This window comes from Chiloscyllium plagiosum, unplaced genomic scaffold, assembly GCF_037043375.1.
Source record: "Chiloscyllium plagiosum isolate Xiang-an unplaced genomic scaffold, Cpla_swu_hap1 HiC_scaffold_2, whole genome shotgun sequence".
NCBI lineage: Eukaryota > Metazoa > Chordata > Chondrichthyes > Orectolobiformes > Hemiscylliidae > Chiloscyllium > Chiloscyllium plagiosum.
This window is the reverse complement of record NW_028270140.1, coordinates 60,148,539-60,171,068: the sequence shown is the minus strand read 5'-3', so window position 1 is coordinate 60,171,068 and position 22,530 is coordinate 60,148,539. Positions and strand designations below refer to the sequence as shown.

The 22,530-nt window shown below is 44.4% G+C and overlaps 1 protein-coding gene across 4 annotated transcripts in view; it reads right to left on the bottom strand.

Moving 5' to 3' along the window:
- Positions 1 to 22,530, bottom strand: part of auh (AU RNA binding methylglutaconyl-CoA hydratase) — a 340,890-nt gene that overhangs the window by 20,894 nt on the left and 297,466 nt on the right. For all 4 annotated transcript variants that reach the window (XM_043714150.2, XM_043714142.2, XM_043714131.2 and 1 more), the window contains one exon: positions 17,712 to 17,759. In XM_043714150.2, the coding sequence (XP_043570085.1) occupies positions 17,712 to 17,759 (48 nt within the window). The remainder of the gene's footprint in view (positions 1 to 17,711; positions 17,760 to 22,530) is intronic.

Genomic DNA, 22,530 nt, shown 5'->3' with positions numbered 1-22,530 from the left:
CACCATCTGAGAAAGGATGTGACTGTGTCAAGTTGGGACCCTAACGTATGTTATACAGAGGAAGGAAGGCTAGTAGGCAATACTTTGAGTAAATGCCAGAAGACAGACAAAACAATTGGACATCCATATGCAGTCTACCTCAAAGAATATGCTTTACGTTTCCAGATAAGCACAGCCTTAAATTGTACGATTGAAGCTGCATCCTCAGCACCGATGTTACCAGGGTAGCTTGTAGAGAGGAGGAGGAGGAGTACTGCATCACCACCTCACTTCAAGAGTACCAATACATGCACAGTAACCAACACCGCCTTTTGCAATATGCCCCACATACCAGACAGGAGAGGCCTAATCAAATTTACCAACATACACCAGAGGGAAAAGATCCTCATCAACCTAAGTGAGGACTCCAACAGACCGAGGGAATATTTCGAAACAGCTAACACTGGGATTAGCCTCCTGCTGGAGAAACTACAACAGATTCAGACTCAATTTGCCAATGCCTGTAGAACTTCCATTAAATTAGCAGAATGGGTTGGAGGAATTAAACAAGAAAGGGGGAGGGTGAGCAACCAGAAGTCATTGTGCACATTGGCACCAATGACATAGGTAGAAAGAGGGATGAGGTCCTGTAGAATGATTATAGAGAGCTAGGAAAAAAGTTAAAAACCAGGACCTCGTTGGTGGTAATCTCTGGATTATGTCCAGAGCCACATGCTAATGAGGGCAGAACAGGAGGATATGGCAGATGAATGCATGGCTAAAGATTGGTGCAGGGGGCAGGGATTTAGATTTTTAGATCATTGGTATCTTTTCTGGGGCAGAGGTGACCTGTTCAAGAGGGACAGGTTGCACTTGAACTGGAGGCGGACTAATATCTTGGCAGCCAGGTTTGCTTGTGCTACAAAGGAGCATTTAAACTAGATTGACAGGTGGGTAGGATCCTCAACAGCATGGAGGCAAGTGTGAGGCTGGAAGGAAATACAGTAATTAGAATTAGTAAGTTGAAGTAACAGGTCGGCTAGAACATGACAGGGAGCAAGGAAAGTTGGATTAAATTGCATCTATTTCAATGCAAGAGGGCTGACGGGTTATGCCAATGAACTCAGGGCATGGATAGGTACATGGGACTGGTATATTACAGCCATTACAGAAAGGTAAGGGAGGGACAGGACTGACAGCATAATGTGCCAGGGTACAGGTGCTTTAGGCAGGACAGAGATGGAAAGAGGGAAGGGGGAGTTGCATTTTTGATCAAGGCGAGTATCACAGCAGTAATCAGAAATGAAATAACTGAAGGATCATCCAGTGAGGCTTTGTGGTGGAGCTAAGAAATAAGTAGTGGATGGTGACGTTATTGCAGTTGTACTATAGGCCCCCAAATAATCAATGTGATTACGGGAACTAAAATGCAGAGAGACTGGGGAGTCTTGCAGGAGAAATAGGGCTGTCATAGTAGGGGATTTTAGTTTTATGAACATAGACTGGGACTGCCAAAGTGTTAAGGGCTTAGATGGGGTTGAATTTGTTAAGCCCGTTCAGAAAAGCTTCCTCAAGCAGTAGAAAGCTGGTCCTTTTCAGGAAGGGGCAAAACTCGACCAACTCTTGGGAAATAGGGCAGGACAGGTGGCTGAGGTATCAGTGGGGGAGGATTTTCAGACCAGTGACCATAGTTCTATTCATACTAAAATAATTATGGAAATGGACAAAACTGGTCTGCAGGTTCAAGTTCTAAATTGGGCAACGCGAACTTTGATGGAATTAGACAGGAGTTTTGAGGGGTTGATTGGAGTAGTTTGTTTGCAGGCAAAGGGGAGGCCTTTAAAAATGAGATAGCTAGGGTTCAAGGTCTACATGTTCCTGAGGGTGAAAGGAAATGTTGACAGGAATAGGGAACCTTGGATGACAAGAAATATTGAGGCTTTGACCAGAAAAAAGGTGTGGTTCAAGTAAAGGCAGCTGGGATCAAGGAAATCCTTAAGGATATATAGGAGATACAGGAGTTTACTGAAGAAGAAAATCAGGAGGGCAAAAAGGGGGCACGAGATAGCCTTGGCTGAGAAAATTAGAGTGAATTCAAAGAGATTCTTTAAGTATATTAAAAGGAATAACTAGAGAGAGAGAATAGGACGTCTCAAGGACCAAGTCGACATGTTATGTGTAGAACCGCAGGAGATGGGCGAGGTCCTCAATGAATATTTCTGATCTGCGTTTACTGTGGAGAAAGACAAGAGGACTTGGGGAAGTTAGTGGTGATATCTTGTGGACAGTTCATATCACAGTAGAGGTGGTATTGGACATATATGAGGGTGGATATATCTCTTGGTCCTGACCAGTTATATCTAAGAACACTGCAGAAATTGCAGGGACTCTGGCTGATATTTTTGCATCATCGTTTGCCATGGGTGAGGTCCTGGAAGACTGGAAGGTAGTGGATGTTGTGCCCATATTCAAGGAGGGCTGAAAAGAAAATCCTGGGAACTATAGATCAACATCTGTGGTGTGTAAGTTACTTGAGAAGATTCTGAGAGGTATGATATACATGCATTTAGAAAGACAGGTTTTGATTAGGAGTAGTCAGCATGGCTTTGTGGAAGATCATGTCTCACAAATTTGTTAAAGTTCTTAAATGAAATAATCAGGAAGGTGTAGTTTATATGGATTTTTGTAAGGCTTTTGATAAGATTCCACATGGTTGGCTGCTCTGGAAAGGGCTTTTGCCCGAATCGTCGATTTTGCTGCTCCTCGGATGCTGCCTGAACTGCTATGCTCTTCCAGCACCACTAATCCAAAATCTGGTTTCAAGCATCTGCAGTGAAGAAGGCTTTTGGCACATTGACCTTCATCCATCAGGCATTGAGTATACAAGTTATGAAGCTATGCTGCAGCTGTACAGGATATTATTGAGGCCGCACTTGGAGTATTGTATGCAGTTTTGGTCACCTTGCCATAGGAAGGATTCTATTAAACTTGAAAGAGTGCAGAAGAAACTTACAATGATGATGCCAGGACTCAAGGGTCTGAGTTATAGAAAGAGCTAGGATGATTTTCTTTGTGGAGTCTAGGAGACTGAGGAGGGAATCTTGTAGAAGAGGGTAAATGCACTCAGTCTTTTTCTCAGGGTTGGGAAATCGAGGACTAGAGGGCATCAGTTTAAGGTTAGGGGGAAAAAATAAAGGGGAACCTGAGCGGCAATGTTTTTAGAGAGTGGTATGCATATGGAATGAACTGTCAGTGGAAGTGGTTGAGGCGGGTATATTAACAACATTTAAAAGACATTTGGACAAATCCGTGGATTGGAAAGGTTTAGAAGAATATGGGTCAAGTGCAAGGAAATGGGGTTAGTGTGGATGGACATTTTGGTCGGATTGGACCCATTTGGGCCAAAGGGCCTGTCTCTATGCTGTAGGACTCTATGACTCTAAGATATCTTGGAGATTAAGGCTACCACTTGGTGGGATCATTTTTGTGTCTGTGGTATAAACATAAAAGTTCAGATCTTATCACATGTGATGGTCCTTTTCATTCTGTTCACTCTGGTTTACATAGCTGTACTCATTGTCAAGCTTGCCTGGTGAAAAAGGAACGTTTCAAACATTAGAATGCCAGATTATATTAAGCAAGAACACAGAAGAGTGCTCACAGATTCATAGGGGTAGCAACAATATAAGCTGACCATTTGCCAAACTGCACTTTCTAATGATACCTATACTGACAATGTTAAAAATCATACAACACCAGGCTATAGTCCAACAGGTTTAATTGGAAGTACACTAGCTTTCGGAGCGTCGTTCCTTCATCAGGTGATAGTGGAGGGTTCAATCCTAACACACAGAATTTATAGCAAAAATTTACAGTGTGATGTAACTGAAATTATACATTGAAAAACTGATTGTCTGTTGAGTCTTTCATCTGTTTGAATACCCTGATAGTTTTACTTCTTTCATGTGTAAATCACAAAACCTTTTTTTTTTAAAAGTTGCATTCTCAGGTTAGCTGTTAACAATGGTGATAGCTAGACAATATGTTGAAGGTGTTAGCCCACTGTGTTCTCTGTCTATACCATGATGTTCAGATCGATTCTAAGGATTCTAGGTAATCCAAGATGGAGGACGGGAAAAATTTCTGGCAGTAAGACAAGTGATGGGCTTGTTAGTGGGTGAACATTTTGGTGTTGGTGACCACAATTCTGTGACTTTCACCTTGGTTATGGAGAGAGATAGGTGCGTGCAACAGGGTAGGTTTTACAATTGGGGGAAGGGTAAATACGATGCTGTAAGACAGGATCTGAGGAGATTAAGTTGGGAGCATAGGCTGTCAGGGAAGGATGTCGTGGAAATGTGGAACATTTTCAAGGAACAGATACGACGTGTCCTTGGTATGTATGTACCTGTCAGGCAGGAAAGAGATGGTCGTGTGAGGGAACCTTGGTTGACGAGGGAGGTTGAATGTCTTGTAAAGAGGAAGAAGGCGGCTTACATAAGGTTGAGGAAACAAGGTTCAGACAGAGCATTGGAGGGATACAGGATAGCCAAAAGAGAGCTGAAGAAAGGGATTAGGAGAGCCAAGAGAGGGCATGAAAAATCTTTGGCGGATAGGATCAAGGATAACCCCAAGACATTTTATGTGTATGTGAGAAACATGAGAATGACGAGAACGAGGGTAGGTCCGATCAAGGACAGTATTGGGACACTGTGTATTGAGTCAGAAGAGATAGGAGAGGTCTTGAATGAGTACTTTTCTTCAGTATTTACAAACGAGAGGGACCGTATTGTTGAAGAGGAGAGTGTGAAACTGACTGGTAAGCTAGAAGAGATACTTGTTAGGAAGGAAGATGTGTTGGACATTTTGAACAACTTGAAGATAGACAAGTCCTCCAGGCCTGACAGGATATATCCTAGGATTATGTGGGAAGCAAGAGAGGAAATTGCAAAACTGTTGGCAATGATCTTTTCGTCTTCACTGTCAACGGGGGTGGTACCAGGGGACTGGAGAGTGGCGAATGTTGTGCCCCTGTTCAAAAAAGGGAATAGAGATAACCCCGGGAATTACAGGCCAGTTAGTCTTACTTCGGTGGTAGGCAAAGTAATGGAAAGGGTACTGAGGGATAGGATTTATGAGTATCTGGAAAGACACTGCTTAATTAGGGACAGCCAGCACGGATTTGTGAAGGGTAGGTCTTGCCTTACAAGTCTTATTGAATTCTTTGAGGAGGTGACCAAGCATGTGGATGAGGGTAGAGCAGTGGATGTGGTGTACATGGATTTTAGTAAGGCATTTGATAAGGTTCCCTATGGTAGGCTTATGCGGAAAGTCAGGAGGCATGGGATAGAGGGAAATTTGGCCAGTTGGAAAGAAAACTGGCTAACCGGTCGAAGTCAGAGAGTGGTGGTAGATGATAAATATTCAGCCTGGAGCCCAGTTACAAGTGGAGTTCCGCAGGGATCAGTTCTGGGTCCTCTGCTGTTTGTAATTTTTATTAATGACTTGGAAGAGGGAGTCGAAGGGTGGGTCAGTAAATTTGCAGATGATACGAAGATTGGTGGAGTTGTGGATAGTGAGGAGGGCTGTTGTTGGCTGCAAAGGGACTTAGATATGATGCAGAGCTGGGCTGAGGAGTGGGAGATGGAGTTCAACCCTGTCAAGTGTGAGGTTGTCCATTTTGGAAGGACAAATAAGAATGCGGAATACAGGGTTAACGGTAGGGTTCTTAGTAAGGTGGAGGAGCAGACGGATCTTGGGGTCTATGTTGCCACTCAGGTGGATAGAGCTTGTAAGAAGGCCTATGGTGTATTAGTGTTCATTAGCAGAGGGATTGAATTCAAGAGTCGTGAAGTGATGTTGCAGCTGTACAGGACCTTGGTTAGGCCACATTTGGAGTACTGTGTGCAGTTCTGGTCGCCTCACTTTAGGAAAGATGTGGAAGCTTTGGAGAGGGTGCAGAGAAGATTTACCAGGATGTTGCCTGGAATGGAGAATAGGTCGTACAAGGATAGGTTGAGAGTGCTAGGCCTTTTCTCATTGGAACGGCGAAGGATGAGGGGTGACTTGATAGAGGTTTATAAGATGATCAGAGGAATAGATAGAGTAGACAGTCAGAAACTTTTTCCCCGGGTACAACAGAGTGTTACAAGGGGACATAAATTTAAGGTGAAGGGTGGAAGGTATAGGGGGGAATGTCAGGGATAGGTTCTTTACCCAGAGAGTGGTGGGGGCATGGAATGCGCTGTCTGTGGGAGTGGCAGAGTCAGAATCATTGGCGACCTTTAAGCGGCAATTAGATAGGTACATGGATGGGTGCTTAAGCTAGGACAAATGTTCGGCACAACATCGTGGGCCGAAGGGCCTGTTCTGTGCTGTATTGTTCTATGTTCTATGTTCTAAGAGCTGCTTTTTTTTTTGAGGTATTTTAGGTGTTGGAGGTGATTTCCTCAAATTCCAGGATCAGCAATTACTGTTTTATATGCTGTTGCATTGTTTTGAAACTTTGGGGAAAAAAAAGTCAAAACAACAGCAGTTTTAAAAGGGAGAAGAGCAGACAAAGGAAGCACATGGTGAGGACAGTGTAGGAGAGAGAGAGAACATGCACAGTTACTGCCTTTGCTGTTTGAATTCGTGTATCGCTGGACATCGGAGTGCATCTGGGAAAATTAACAAACAGTGAAATTCACAACTAACCTTGGAGGAACTGTTGGGCGAAGTTCACAGCACAGAATCAGATAAGTTAATTGTTGTTTTAAGTCTGTCCAAGAGAAAGGCTGTATTAGTGAGTACAGTGGGTCCTTTCTTGATTATGTGTTTTTTGGAGATAAGCCTCTTGATTAAACTTAAAATATAAGCCATAGCTATTAATTTAACCTGGGGCAGTGTTGGTAGAGGAATAAGACATGGGTATTTTCTGGGTCTGTACATTGTGAAGGAGCAAAAATGGCCTTTGCAGTGATATGTACTTCTTGTCAGATGTGGGAGTTTAAAGAGAGTTTAAGGGTTACTGCAGATTATATCTGCCATAAATGCTGCTGGATGCGAATCTTATCAGATCGAGTGGATCGGTTGGAGAGACAGATAGAAGCAATGAGGAATTTGCAACAGCAACAGTATGTGATGGATGGCAGTTATAGGAAGGGGGGAAAGTCTGAGATACAATCACATCGATGGGTTAACTCCAGGAAGGGTAAGAGAAGTAGGCAGCGAGTGCAGGAGTCTTTTGTGGATATACCCATTTCAAACAGGTATGCTGTTTTGGAAAATGTAGGGGGTGATGGATTCTCAGGGGAACGAGCAGCCAAGTTTCTGGTAGTGAGACTGGCTCTAATACAACGAGGGGTACATCGGCTTCCAAGAGATCAATTGTATTCGTGATTCTGTAATCCAAGGTACAGACAGACATATCTGTGGCCAGCAGAGAAAAAGCAGAATGGTGTGTTGTTTCCCTGGTGCCAGGATCAAGGATGTCTCAGAGAGGGTGCAGAATGTTCTCACAGAGGAGAGGGGCCAGCAGGAGGTCATTGTCCACATTGCAAATAAAGACATAGGAAGGGAAATGATTGAGATTCTGAAGGGAGATTACAGAGAGTTAGGCAGAAATTTAAAGAGGTCCTCAAGGGTAGTAATATCTGGATTACTCCCAGTGCTACGATTGAGTGAGGGCAGGAATAGGAGGATAGAGCAGATGAATGCATGGCTCAGGAGCTGGTGTATGGGAGAAAGAATCACGTTTTTGGATCAGTGGAATCTCTTTTGCAGTAGAAGTGACCTGTACAAGAAGGAAGAATTGCACCGAAATTGGAAGGGATCTAATATACTGGCAGGGAAAATTGCTATAACTGCTTGGGAGGATTTAAACTAGTAAGGTGGGGGTGGGGAGGTGGGAGGCAGGGAGATAGTGAGGAAAGGTATCAATCTGAGACGGGTACAGCTGAGAACAGAAATGAGTCAAACAGTCAGGGCAGGTAGGGAAAAGGTAGGACTAACCAATTAAACTGCATTTATTTCAATGCAAGAGGCCTAACAGGGAAGGCAGATCAACTCAGGGCATGGTTAGGAACATGGGACTGCGATATCATAGCAATTACAGAAACATGGCTCAGGGATGGGCAGGACTGGCAGCTTAATGTTCCAGGATAAAAATGGTACAGGAAGGATAGAAAGTGAGGCAAGAGAGGAGGGGGAGTGGCATTTTTGATAAGGGATAGCATTACAGCTGTGCTGAGGGAGGATATTCCCGGAAATACATCCAGGGAATTAATTTGGGTGGAACTGAGAAATAAGAAAGGGATGATCACCTTATTGGGATTATATTATAGAACCCTGAATAGTCAGAGGGAAATTGAGAAACAAACATGTAAGGAGATCTCAGCTATCTGTAAGAATAATAGGGTAGTTATGGTAGGGATTTTAACTTTCCAAACATAGACTGCCATAGTGTTAAAGGTTTAGATGGAGAGGAATTTCTTAAGTGTGTACAAGACAATTTTCTGATTCAGTATGTGGGTGTACCTACGAGAGAAGGTGCAAAACCTGACCTACTCTTGAGAAATAAGGCAGGGCAGGTGACTGAGGTGCCAATGGGTGAGCACTTTGGGGCCAGCGACCATAATTCTATTAGTTTTAAAATAGTGATGGAAAAGGATAGACCAGATCTAAAAGTTGAAGTTCTAAATTCAAAAAGGGCCAATTTTGACGGTATTAGGCAAGAACTTTCAAAAGCTGATTGGAGCCAAATGTTCGCAGGTAAAGGGACGGCTGGAAAATGGGAAGCCTTCAGAAATGAGATAACAAGAACCCAGAGAAAGTATATTCCTGTCAGGGTGAAAGGGAAGGCTGGTAGGGATAGGGATGCTGGCAGACTAAAGAAATTGAGGGTTTGGTTAAGAAAAAGAAGGAAGCATATGTCAGGTATAGACAGGAGAGATCGAGTGAATCCTTCGAAGAGTTAAAAGAAAGTAGGAATATACTTAAGAGAGAAATCAGAAGGGCAAAAAAGGGACATGAGATAGTGTTGGCAAATAGAATTAAGGAGAATCCAAAGGGTTTTTACAAATATATTAAGGACAAAAGGGTAACTAGGGAGAGAATAGGGCCCCTCAAAGATCAGCAAGGCGGCCTTTTGTGTGGAGCCACAGAAAATTGGGGAGATACTAAATGAATATTTTGCATCAGTATTTACCATGGAAAAGGATATGGAAGATATAGACTGAGGGAAATAGATGGTGACATCTTGTAAAATGTCCAGATTACAGACGAGGATCTGCTGGATGTCTTGAAATGATTAAAAGTGGAAAACTCCCCAGGACCTGATCAGGTGTACCCGAGAACTCTGTGGGAAGCTGGGCCTCTTGCTGAGATATTTGTATCATCAATAGTCACAGGTGAGGTGCCGGAAGACTGGAGGTTGGCAAACATGGTGCCACTGTTTAAGAAGGGTGGAAAAGACAAGCCAGGGAACTACAGACCAGTGAGTCTGACCTCAGTGGTGGGCAAGTTGTTGGAGGGAATCCTGAGGGACAGGATGTACATGTATTTGGAAAGGCAAGGACTGATTAAGGATAGTCAACATGGTTTTGTACGTGGGAAATCATGTCTCACAAACTTAATTGAGTTTTTTGAAGAGGTAACAAAGAAGATTGATGAGGGCAGAGCAGTAGATGTGATCTATATGGACTTCAGTAAGGCATTCGACAAGGTTCCCCATGGGAGACTGATTATCTCATGGAATACAGGGAGAACTAGCCATTTGGGTACAGAACTGGCTCAAAGATAGAAGACAGAGGGTGGTGGTGGAGGGTTGTTTTTCAGACTGGAGGCCTGTGACCAGTGGAGTGCCACAAGGATCGATGCTGGGTCCTCTACTTTTTTTCATTTACATAAATGATTTGGATGTGAGCATAAGAGGTACAGTTAATAAGTTTGCAGATGACACCAAAATTTGAGGTGTTGTGGACAGCGAAGAGGATTACCTCAGATTACAACAGGATCTGGACCAGATGGGCCAATGGGCTGAGAAGTGGCAGATGGAGTTTAATTCAGATAAATGCGAGGTGCTGCATTTTGGGAAAGCAAATCTTAGCAGGACTTATACACTTAATGGTAGGGTCCTAGGGAGTGTTGCTGGACAAAGAGACCTTGGAGTGCAGGTTTTTAGATTACTTACAGTGTGGAAACAGGCCCTTCAGCCCAACAAGTCCACACTGCCCCGCCGAAGCGCAACCCACCCATACCCCTACATCTACCCTTTACCTAACACTACGGGCAGTTTAGCATGGCCAATTCACCTGACCTGCACACCTTTGGACTGTGGGAGGAAACCGGAGCACCCGGAGGAAACCCACGCAGACACGGGGAGAACGTGCAAACTCCACACAGTCAGTCGCCTGAGGCGGGAATTGAACCCAGGTCTCTGGCGCTGTGAGGCAGCAGTGCTAACCACAGTGCCACCGTGCCGCCCACCGTCAGGAAGAAGATTGCAGGTTGATAGCTCCTTGAAAGTGGAGTCACAGGTAGATAGGATAGTGAAGGAGGCATTTGGTATGCTTTCCTTTATTGGTCAGAGTATTGAGTATAGGTGTTGGGAGAAAGTGAGGACTGCAGATGCTGGAGATCAGAGCTGAAAATGTGTTGCTGGAAAAGCGCAGCAGGTCAGGCAGTATCCAAGGAGTAGGAGAATCGACGTTTCGGGCATGAGCCCTTCTTCAGGAATGAGGAAAGTGTGTCAAGCAGGCTAAGATAAAAGGTAGGGAGGAGGGACTTGGGTGAGGGGCGTTGGAAATGCGATAGGTGGAAGGAGGTCAAGATGAGGGTGATAGGCCAGAGTGGGGGTGGGGGCGGAGGGGTCAGGAAGAAGATTGCAGGTTAGGAAGGCGGTGCTGAGTTCGAGGGATTTGACTGAGACAAGGTGGGGGGAGGGGAAATGAGGAAACTGGAGAAATCTGAGTTCATCCCTTGTGGTTGGAGGGTTCCTAGGCGGAAGATGAGGCGTTCTTCCTCCAACCGTCGTGTTGCTATGGTCTGTCGATGAAGGAGTCCAAGGACCTGCATGTCCTTGTTGGAGTGGGAGGGGGAGTTGAGCCACGGGGTGGTTGGGTTGGTTGGTCCGGGTGTCCCAGAGGTGTTCTCTGAAACGCTCCGCAAGTATCTGGTCGGCATGGACAGGTTGGACCGAAGGGTCTGTTTCCATGCTGTACATCACTATGACTCTATGACTCTAATCTAAAAATTGAGATAACAGAGTTTTACATGAATACATGTAATTTTTGAACTCAGAGTTTTACATGAATTCAAGCAGTTTTTGAGCAAAGTACAATATAACTCTGCAGGTACAAATTCACCCCACAAAATATATGTGTGCATGTGGGTCTTTGTCTGTGTGTGTGTGTCTGTCTGGGTTCGGGGTTGTCAGTGCGAGAAAGTGTATGTGTGTGTGTAGTGAGTGTAGAGTGTCTGAAGTCTGTGAGGAGGTGCATCTGTGAATGTGGGAGTGTGTGTCTGTAAGGGTGTGTGTGGGTGTCTGTGTGCGCGCCTGTATATTTGTGTGTCCGTGTGTGTGTGTGTGTGTGTGTCGGAGCGTCTGTATGTATGTATAGTGCAATGGTGGTCACCTGTAATGTGACATGAATCCAAAGTCCCGGTTGAGGCCCTCGCTATAGGTATGGAACGTAGCTATCAGCCTCTGCTCGGCCACTTTTCGCTGCTGCCTGTCCCGAAGTCCACCTTGGAGGATGGTCACCCGAAGGTCCAAGGTCGAATGCCCTGGACCACTGAAGTGTTCCCCAACTGGGAGGGAACACTCCTGTCTGTTGATTGTTGTGTGGTGCCCATTCATCCGTTGTCGTAGCCTTTGCTCGGTTTCCCCAATGTACCATGCCTCTGGGCATCCTTGCCTGTAACGTACAAGATAGACAACATTGGCTGAGTCACATGAGTACCTGCCACGTACAAGGTGGGAGGTGTCCCCACGCATAATGGTGGTATCTATGTCCACACTCTGACACGTCTTGCAGCGCCTATCGTGACAGGGTTGTATGGAGTTGTCCTGAGAGCCGGACAGCTTGCTACGAACAATGACCTGTTTGAGGTTTGGCGGTTGTTTAAAGGCAAGTAGTGGAGGTGTGTGGAAGGTCTTGGTGAAGTGCTCATCCTCATTGATAATGTGTTGCAGGTCACGGAGAACATGGTGTAGTTTTTCAGCTCCTGGGAAGTACTGGACAATGAAGGGTACCCTGTCAGTTGCAGCAAGTGCCTGTCTCCTGAGGAGGTCATTACGGTTCCTTGCTGTGGCACGTCGGAACTGGCGGTCGATGAGTTGGGCATCGTACCCCGTTCTTGTGAGGGCATCCCTGAATACTTCCAGGTGTCTGTCACGTTTCTCCTTATCTGTGCAGATCCGGTGTATGCGTAGGGCTTGTACATAGGGGATGGTTGTTTTAATATGTTTTGGGTGGAAGCTGAAGTATAGCATTGTGAGGGGTTGTCTGTGGGTTTGCGGTAGAGTGGTGCTGAGGTGTCCATCCTTGATGGAGATGCATGTGTCCAAGAATGAGACAGATAGTCGAGAGTAGTCCATGGTGAGTTTGATGGTGGGATGAAACTTGTTGATGTCAGTGACTCCTCGCCATGGGTCTAGAGGAAGAAAATGTAGTCAATGTACCTGGTGTATAATGTTGGTTGGAGATCCTGCATAGAGAACAAGTCTTGTTCGAACCTGTGCATAAAAATGCTGGCATATTGGGGTTGAAAAGTGTGGTGCTGGAAAAGCGCAGCAGGCCAGGCAGCATCCGAGGAGCAGGAGAATCGACGTTTCGGGCATAAGCCCTTCTTCAGGAATGAGGCTGGTGTGCCAAGCAGGCTGAGATAAAAGGTGGGGGGTGGGGGGGGGATTTGGGGGAGGGGCACTAGGAATACAATAGGTGGAAGGAGGTGAGGGTGAGGGTGATCGGCCGGAGAGGTTGGGAAGAAGATTGCAGGTCAAGAAGACGGTGCTGAATCCAGGGGTTGGGACTGAGATAAGGTGGGGGGAGGAGAAATGAGGAAGCTGGAGAAATGTACATTCATCCTGTACATTCATCTACATTGTGGGCGGCACGGTGGCACAGTGATTAGCACTGCTGCCTAACAGCGCCAGAGACCTGGGTTCAATTCCCGACTCAGGTGACTGACTGTGTGGAGTTTGCACATTCTCCCCGTGTCTGCGTGGGTTTTCTCCGGGTGCTCCGGTTTCCTCCCACAGTCCAAAGATGTGCAAGTCAGGTGAATTGGCCATGCTAAATTGCCCGTAATGGTAGGTAAAGAGGTAAATGTAGGGGAATGGGTGGGTTGCACTTCGGTGGGTCGGTGTGGACATGTTGGGCTGAAGGGCCTGTTTCCACACTGTAAGTAATTTAATCTAATCCTGTGTGGTTGGAGGGTTCCTAGGCAGAAGATGAGGTGCTCTTCCTCCAGGCGTCGTGTGGCCAGGGTCTGACGATGGAGGAGGCCAAGGACCTGCATGTCCTTGGCAGAGTGGGAGGGGGAGTTAAAGTGTTCAGCCACGGGGCGGTTGGGTTGGTTGGTGCGGGTGTCCCAGAGGTGTTCCCTGAAACGTTCCGCAAGTAGGCGGTGCAAGTAGGTGCTAATTTGGTCCCCATGGCTCTTCCATGTGTCTGGATGAAGAACTGGTTGTCAAAGGTGAAGATGTTGTGATCAAGGATAAAGTGGATGAATTGTAGGATGGTGTTTGGAGATTAGCAGTTGTTGAGTACTGAGGCTGTTGCCACAATGCCATAATTGTGGGGGATGCTGGTGCAGAGTGCAGAAACGTCTATTGTGATGAGGAATGTTCCTGGTTCGACTGGTCCGTGGGTGCTAAGTTTCTGTAAGAAATCCGTAGTGTCGCGACAGAAGCTGGGGATCCCCTGTACAATAGGTTTCAAGATGCCTTCCACATAGCCGGAGAGATTCTCACATATGGTCCCATTTCCCGATACGATGGTACGTCCTGTTGTGTTGGCTTTGTGTACCTTTGGAAGGCAGTAAAAGTCACTTACACGAGAAGTACGTGGGATGAGGGCGCGTAGGGAACGCTGAAGGACTGGATTCAAAGTTCTGATCAATGTGTTTAATTCACTGGCATGTTCTTTGGTTGGATCAGCTGGTAGTTGCCAGTAGTGTTCCTGGTTGTTCAGTTGTCGGTACACTTCCTTGCAGTTATCAGTTCTATTCTGAATGACAATGGCTCCTCCTTTATCTGCTGGTTTGATGATAACGTTTTGAGAGCCTGGATGGCATTGCGTGTGAACGGGTGATGTTTTGCTCTACCTTGTGCGTACGGCTGATGAATCTGGCATTTATATATTTCCTGACGGTTTAAGCATACATGTCAAGCCCAGGGCAGCGGCCCTCCGGTGGGGTCCAAGTTGACACCTTCTTTGGTCATTCCTCTACAGATCCCTGTGATGACTGTTTCAGTTCATCAGTGGACTCATTGGGATCACTGCTGGCACCTTGAAAGAATTCCCAGATTCTCATTCGTCTGATGTACTCCTCCGTGTCTGCTGCAAGAACCAATGGGTCCATTTTGGTGGTGAGGCAGAAGTTGAGACTCAGCCAACGTTGTCAATTTTATACGTTGCAGGCAAGGATGCCCTAAGGAATGGTACATTGTGGAAACCGAGCATAGGCTACGACAACGTATGAATGGGCACAACAATCAACAGACAGGAGTGTTCCCTCCCAGTTGGGGAACACTTCAGTGGTCCAGGACATTGGACCTCGGACCTTCGGGTGATCATCTTCCAAGGTGGACTTTGGGCCAGGCAGCAGCGAAAAGTGGCAGAGCAGAGGCTGATAGCTAAATTCCATACCCATACCCATAGCGAGGGCCTCAACCGGGACCTTGGGTTCATGTCACATTACAGGTGACCATCATTGCACAAGACACTCCTACACACACACACACACACAGGCACTCCTATACACACATACACATGGACACACATATACACAGAACCGCACACAGACACCCACACACACCCTTACAGACACACACACTCCCACATGCACTTCCTCACAGACTTAAGACACTCTACACTCATTACACACACACATGCACTTTCTCACTCACAACCCCCAACCCAGACAGACACACACGCACAGACAGACAGACAGAGACCCACATGCACACATATATTTTGTGGGGTGAATTTGTACTTGCAGAGTTACATTGTACTTTGCTCAAAAACTGCATGAATTCATGTAAAACTCTGTTATCTCACTTTTTAGATTAGAATCAAGGCATAGACAGAAAACACAGAGGGGCTAACACCTTCAACATATTGTCTAGCTGTCACATATTGTTAACAGCTAACCCGCGAATGCAACTTTTAAAAAAAAGGTTTTGTGATTTACACATGAAAGAAGTGAAACTATCATGGTATTCAAACAGATGAAAGACTCAACAGACAATCCATTTTTCAATGTATAATTTCAGTTACATCACACTAAATTTTTGCTATAAATTCGTGCGTTAGGATTGAGCCCTGATGAAGGAGCGGCACTCCGAAAGCTAGTGTGCTTCCAATTAAACCTGTTGGACTATAACCTGGTGTTGTGCGATTTTTAACTTTGTACACCCCAGTCCAACACCGGCATCTCCAAATCATGCACTGACAATGGTATTTATTTGTTAGTGTTAATATTTGTATTTTCAATTGCTGTATAGTTTATAGTTTTAATGAGCGGTCAGCCTAAGGCCCAGGTGCTGCCTAGTGGGAGAACAAGGTAGGAGTCATGTGATTCTATTTTGCTAATGCTACTGTGGTCAGATAGCCCAGGGCCTGAATGGCAAGGTTTGAAACCAGAATGGGCAACTTGAACAGTCAGACGCAATGAAACTTTCAGGAGCGGTCAAGCATAAAGCATCCGCATAAGACAAAAGCAGACAACGACGTGTCCAGACTTGCCCTGGAAAACAAGACTGGTTTGTGTATTGGAGTTTAACAAGCAGACTTGCTGAGTCATGACCATGCATAGTGAGGGGATCTATTGGACGCGACGATTTTGACCTTAAAGTTTAGGGACAGAGAACAGCTGAATGGTACAACAGGGAGGAATAAGAAGCAGCTATCCCCTCAGTAAAGACTGAACCAGGCCTGACAGCAGAGCTTCAACTACCTGGTGAGAAACAGAGGATGACCACTTGCAAGACTTGCCAAGTTCATCAGATTAAACAGCCTGACCAATTTCAACTGTATAGGTTGTATCTAGTCCTAGTCTGGTATCTCGAAGTGGTTTAGATATGGATTGTGACAAACACATAATATTGCGACTGGTAGAGTAATTAATGTAAGAATCAGGAGTTTTATTGCAAAAGAGCAAGGTTTTACATCATATGCAGCCGTTCGGACCCTTTTGCATCTTTAGTGTATTTTATGAATAAAACTGCGTTGAATTGCAAATCGTCTCCAGTTGTTCATTTCACTAGTAAAGTATGCCCTTCAGAGTGTCGGTGCAAACTTGGTGTTCTGAATAGCTATTCTCTGCACATTAGGCATTCTATGATAACAGCCCCTGCTGAAGTTTCTGTTCTAGTACCTGTGTAAAATGAATTTATGTAGAAACTGGTCGAAGTGTCCAAAGCATGGACAACAGAGGGTTACCAAGGGAACAGTTACTGATAACCTGCAGCAGCTTGATTGCTGGATCAACACTGAATTAAGTTTTTTCAAAAATTTGGATTTACTTCAGTGAGCAGAGTTGACTCATCGTCACCAAGGATTAGTGATGAATCCTAGACAGGTTTCAGAGAATTGTCAAACTTCTACCAGTCTTCATGGTCTGCATATGACTAAAGTTGTCTACTTTCTGTTTCAACAAAGGATCATGCATCTCTCTCTGAGCTTGCAGTCCTGTGAATATTTTGGTTGCATTATGCTTGGATAGTGATGAGTTGTCATTGAGGTAAACCCTGTAGAAGGAATGTTTTTCCTTCAATATTTTCTAGATAACTTCATAGTCTTCAACAAATGAATCTTGATGTCTTTAAGAGATAGGGCCAACAAGTATTGATTAGAAAGGACATAACACTATTTTTCTTGTGTTTATAAAGTACTTCACAGTTATTTTGAATGGCAAACTGGTGCACCACACAGACATTTCCATCAAGAGTAACACAACAATAACAATGAACAATAATATTCATAAAATAGGGTGGCTAAGTAGCAATCTCAACTGTACTTATTCCGAGCAGAAACCAGGGTGATCCTGAAATAAAGAAGAACACTTTCAAACAATTTATTACAAAGTGGCAAAGGGAACAGGTAAACAGCTTTTCGGCAGAAATGGTACTTGATGAAGGAGTAACTAAGGGAAACATAAAAATGCAAAGTAAAAGTGCAAAACACAATGGTTCTGCATCTACACGGGTTTTTTTCACTTTAAAAATATAAGTTATTTGTAGGGATACAAAAGTCTGTGAAGATCCTAAATTAATGCTCCATTGAGTTTGCATTGTTTTCTGACAATCTGTTTGGTTTTAGGTTCAGAATTAAAGTCGCATTTTATATGCAACATTGAACTGTCATCATGTGTGAAGTTAGTATTGGAAACAATTAATTGGTTTCGTTATTCTATTATATTATGAAATATTATTAGAAAATGTTTTGTTTTCTCTTAACTGTGCACACAGATAAAGTACACTCACATATACAGAATACAGAAATATAAACTATTAAAACTCATACCTGAGCATAACAGGCCTCTTCTATTGCTAAACCAGTTTTCAAATCAACCTGTAAAGGAACAAACAGTTGACAGCATTTTTTTTCAAAAATAAAGACATCAATATATATCTTAACCAAAGATTAATTTATTAAGACATATTTATAGTTCTGACCAAAATTATACACACAAGAAAAATAGTGTTATGTCCTTTCTAATTAATATGGGGCATGGATACGATAAATAGACAAAGTATTTTCCTTGGGGTGGGGGAGTCCAGAACTAGAGGGCATAGGTTTAGGGTGAGAGGAGGAAGATATAAAAGAGACCCAAGGGGCAGAGGGTGGTACGTGTATGGAATGAACTGCCAGAGGAAGTGGTGGAGGCTAGTACAATTGCAACGTTCAAAAGGCATTTGGATGGATATATGAATAGGAAGGGTTTGGAGAGATATGGGCCGGGTATGGCAGGTGGGACTAGATTGGGTTAGAATATTTGGTCGGCATGGACAGGTTGTCTATTTCCATGCTGTACATCTTTCTGACTAATACTTTTTGATCTGACATTTGACTTAATCCACCTCAACAGTATTTCCATCAGTGCAAATTATAAAATAACTGTGACTGAAAAAGTCACTTTCCATATATACTGAACCAACACATTCAACCATCATCAATTTCACAGCCTGATTAGTCAATATCGTCTCATTAAAAAGATAATCAGAAAATACCAGATGTCCACATGCAAGAGTCACTGATAGGAAACCTATTAAATGGTCAAAGTTTTGTGCCCTGTTCACTCAATGTTTGGTTTTCATAGGATAAGAATGTCAGTCATGGAGTCCTACAGCATGGGGACAGGCCTTTTAGCCCAAACTGGTCCATGCTGAACAAAATGTCCACCTACGCTAACACCATTTCCCTGCATTTGGCCCATATCCTTCTAAATTTTTCCTATCCACGTATTTGTCCAAATGCCTTTTAAATGTTGTTAGTGTACCTGCCTCAACAATGTCATTGGCAGCTTATTCCATATGTGTAACACCCTGTGTTAAAAAAGGTGTAGCTCAGGTTCTCTTATTCTTTCCCTTCCAACATTGAACTGATGCCCTCTAGTCCTCGATTCCTCAACCCTGATTGAGGGAAGATTGAGTGCATTCACCCTATCTATGCCTCCCATGATTTTATACACTTCTAAGAGATCCCTCAGAGTCTCCTATACTCTAAAGAAAAAAGTCCTAACTTGCCCAACCCCTCCCTATAACTCAGACCCTTGAGTCCTGGCAATATCATTTTAAATTTCTTCTCCACTCTTTCCAGTTTAATAACATCCTTCTCATAGCAGGGTGATCAAAATTAAACATAATACTCCAAGTGCATTCTCACCAAAGTCCTGTACAACTGCAACATAATTTTCCACTAGTATACTCAATGCCCTGACAGATGAAGGTCAGTATGCCAAAAGCCTTCTTCACTGCCCTGTCTACCTGTGACTGCACTTTCAGAGAACCGTGCACCTGAACCCCAAGGTCCCTCTGTTCCACTAAACTCCTTAAAGCTCTACCATTCACCATGAAATGCCTACCTTGATTTGACTTTCCAAACTATAAGATCTCATATTTATCTCTATTAAACTCCATTTGCCATTTCTTGGCCCACTTCCCCAGCTGATCAAGGTCCTGCTGCAATTTCTGATAACCTTCCTCACTGCAAACAATACCACCTATTTTAGTGTCATCTGTAAGCTTACTAATTGTGCCTTGTACATTCTCATCCAAATCATTGATATAAATAATAAACAGCAATGGACCCAGCAGCAACTCCTGAGGCTCTCCACTAGTCATATGTCTCCAGTTTGACAAGCATCCTCCACTATTGTCTTCTGCTTCCTACCATCAAACCAACTGTGTATCCAATTTGCCAGCTTCCCCAGATTCAATGTGCTCTAACCTTCCAGATCAGCCTACCATGTGGAATCTTACCAAAGAACTTACTAAAATCCATATAGGTTACGTCTACCACCTGCCCTCATCAACCTTCCTGGTCACTTCATCAAAGAATTCTAACAAATTTGTGACGCATGATCTCTCATGCACAAAGCTGTGCCGACTGCTCTGATTCAAACCCCATCTTTCCAAATGCATGTATATCTTATCTCAGACTATTGTGGTTGTGGGCATGTTTGCTGAGCTGGGAAGTTTCAAACAATCTGTCCCCTGTCTAAGGTGACGTCTTAAGTACTTTGGAGCATCCTGAGGAGCGCTGCTAAGAGATCCAGAGACTATGTCTTCTAGAATTTATTTGCTTCGGTTTCTGCTACTTCCAGTTGCCGGTTCTGGCTGTTCATTGTAGTGGCCGGTATGCTGGGTCAAGGCCAATGTGCTTGTTGATAGAGTGCATGGATGAGTGCCATGCTTCGAGGGATTCTCTGACTGTCCTATGTTTAGCTTGTCCTATGATTGTTGTGTTGTCCCAGTCAAATTTGTGATCCCTGACATTGGTGTGTATGGCTACTAGGGACAGCTGGTTGTGATGTTTAGTGGCTAGTTGGTGCTCATGGATTTGGATTACTAGTTGTCTGCCTATATACTGTTTCATGCAGCTTTTGCATGGAATCTTGCAAATTATGTCAGTCTTGCACATGATGGGTATAGGGTCTTTTGTTCTGGTGAGTTGCTGTTTGAGTGTGGCTGTCGGTTTATGGGCTGTCATGAATCCCAGTGGGCAGAGAAGTCTGGCTGTCGGTTTATGGGCTGTCATGAATCCCAGTGGGCAGAGAAGTCTGGCTGTCAGCTCTGAAACTTTTTTTTAAATGTAAGGTAGCCTAGCCACTGAGTTAGGTCGTGACATGTCCTCGTCATGTTGTTTGGATGAAGTTGTGGGGATATGTGTTCTTGACGAAGACTCTGTAGCAGTGTTCTTCTTCCCTTCGTAGGTCAGGAGTGCTGCAGTGTGTTGTAGCTGAAACCAAAAATCAACTCCCTATCTTGGATGTGATGGTACAAAAAACACAGAACGGTGAATGCACCACAGAAGTGTGCAAGAAAGCCACACACATCAACCAGTTCCTGAATTACAACAACAACCACCCATGTGTGTAGCTTTCCTGCACACTTCTGTGGTGCATTCACTGTTCTGTGTTCTTTGTACCATCACATCCAGAATAGGGAGTTGATTTTTGGTTTTGTCTTCTCTCATAAATCTGATCCCTATGAGCATGATGTTGATAATCTGGTGTGTTCTCAATTTTTGTTTTCTTAATGATAACAAAGGTGTCGTCTACGTATCTGATCCAGAGTTTGGGTTGGATTTGTGGTAGGGCTGTTTGTTCCAATCTTTGCATCACTGCTTCTGCTATGAGCCCTGAGATGGGTGAGCCCATAGGTGTTCCATTGATCTGTTCATATATTTGGTTGCTGAATGTGTCATCAACCACAGGTCTAGTAGTTTGAGCACGCCGTCCTTGTTGACAGGAATTCCTAGACGACATCAAGAACATCAATGTAGACAAGGATGAAGCAATGGTCTCATTTGACGTTTCGGCACTGTTCACTTCAATTGACTAAACTCGAGCCAGAGTGACAATAGCCAAGCTCCTGGACAGGCAGAACAGACAATATGACATGGAACCTATCAACAAGGACGGCATGCTTAAACTACTAGACCTGTGCTTGATGACATCCGATCAATGAGCTCACCCATCTCTGGGGTCATAGCAGGAGCAGTGATGCAAAGATTGGAACAAAAAGCCCTACCACAAATCCAACCCAAACTCTGGATCAGATATGTAGACAACACTTTTGTTATCATTAAGAGAGCAGAAATTGAGAACACACACTGGATTACGATTAGATTATGGAAACAGGCCCTTTGGGTCAACAAGTCCACACCGACCCTCCGAAGAGTAAACCACCCAGACCTATTCCCCTATCCTATATTTACCCCTAACTAATGTACCTAACACTACGGGGAATTTAGCGTGGCCAATTCACCTGATTTGCACATCTTTGGATGTAGGAGGAAACCGGAGCACCCGAAGGAAACCCATGCAGACACAGGAAGAATGTGCAAATTCCACACTCCGAGGCGGGAATTGAACCGGGGTCCCTGGTGCTGTGAGGCAACAGTGCTAACCACTGAGCCACTGTGCCACCCCATTATCGACATCATGCTCACAGGGATCAGATTTACGACAGAGGAGGAAACCAACAAACAACTCCCTATCCTGGAAGTGATGGTACGAAGAACACCGAACGGTGAATGCACCACAGAAGTGTACAGAAAAGCCACACACACAGACCAGGTCCTGAATTACAACAGCAACCACCCAAACACACACAAGAGAAGCTGCATTAGGACCCTGTTCGAAAGGGCTACAACACAATGCAGCACTCCCAATCTACAAAGGGAAGAAGTACACCTCTAGAGTCTTCAACATTAATGGATATCACCGCAACTTCATTCGCAGATGCTTAACAGACTAACAACACAACGAGGACATGCCACGACCTAACTCTGTAGCCAGGCTATAGAACATAGAACATTACAGTGCAGTACAGGCCCTTTGGCCCTCGATATTGCGCTGACCTGTGCAACCAATCTGAATCTCATCTATCCTACACTATTTCATTTTCATTCATAGGTTTAGCCAATGACCATTTAAATGCCCTTAAAGTTGGTGGGTCTACTACTGTTCCAGGCTACCTTACATAAAATGTCTTGGAAATTGATAGCGGAAACTGATAGCCAGACGTCTCTGCTCACTGGGATCCATGACAGCCCACAAACTGATAGCCACATTGAGACAACAACTCACCAGGACAAAAGACCATATACCCATCAT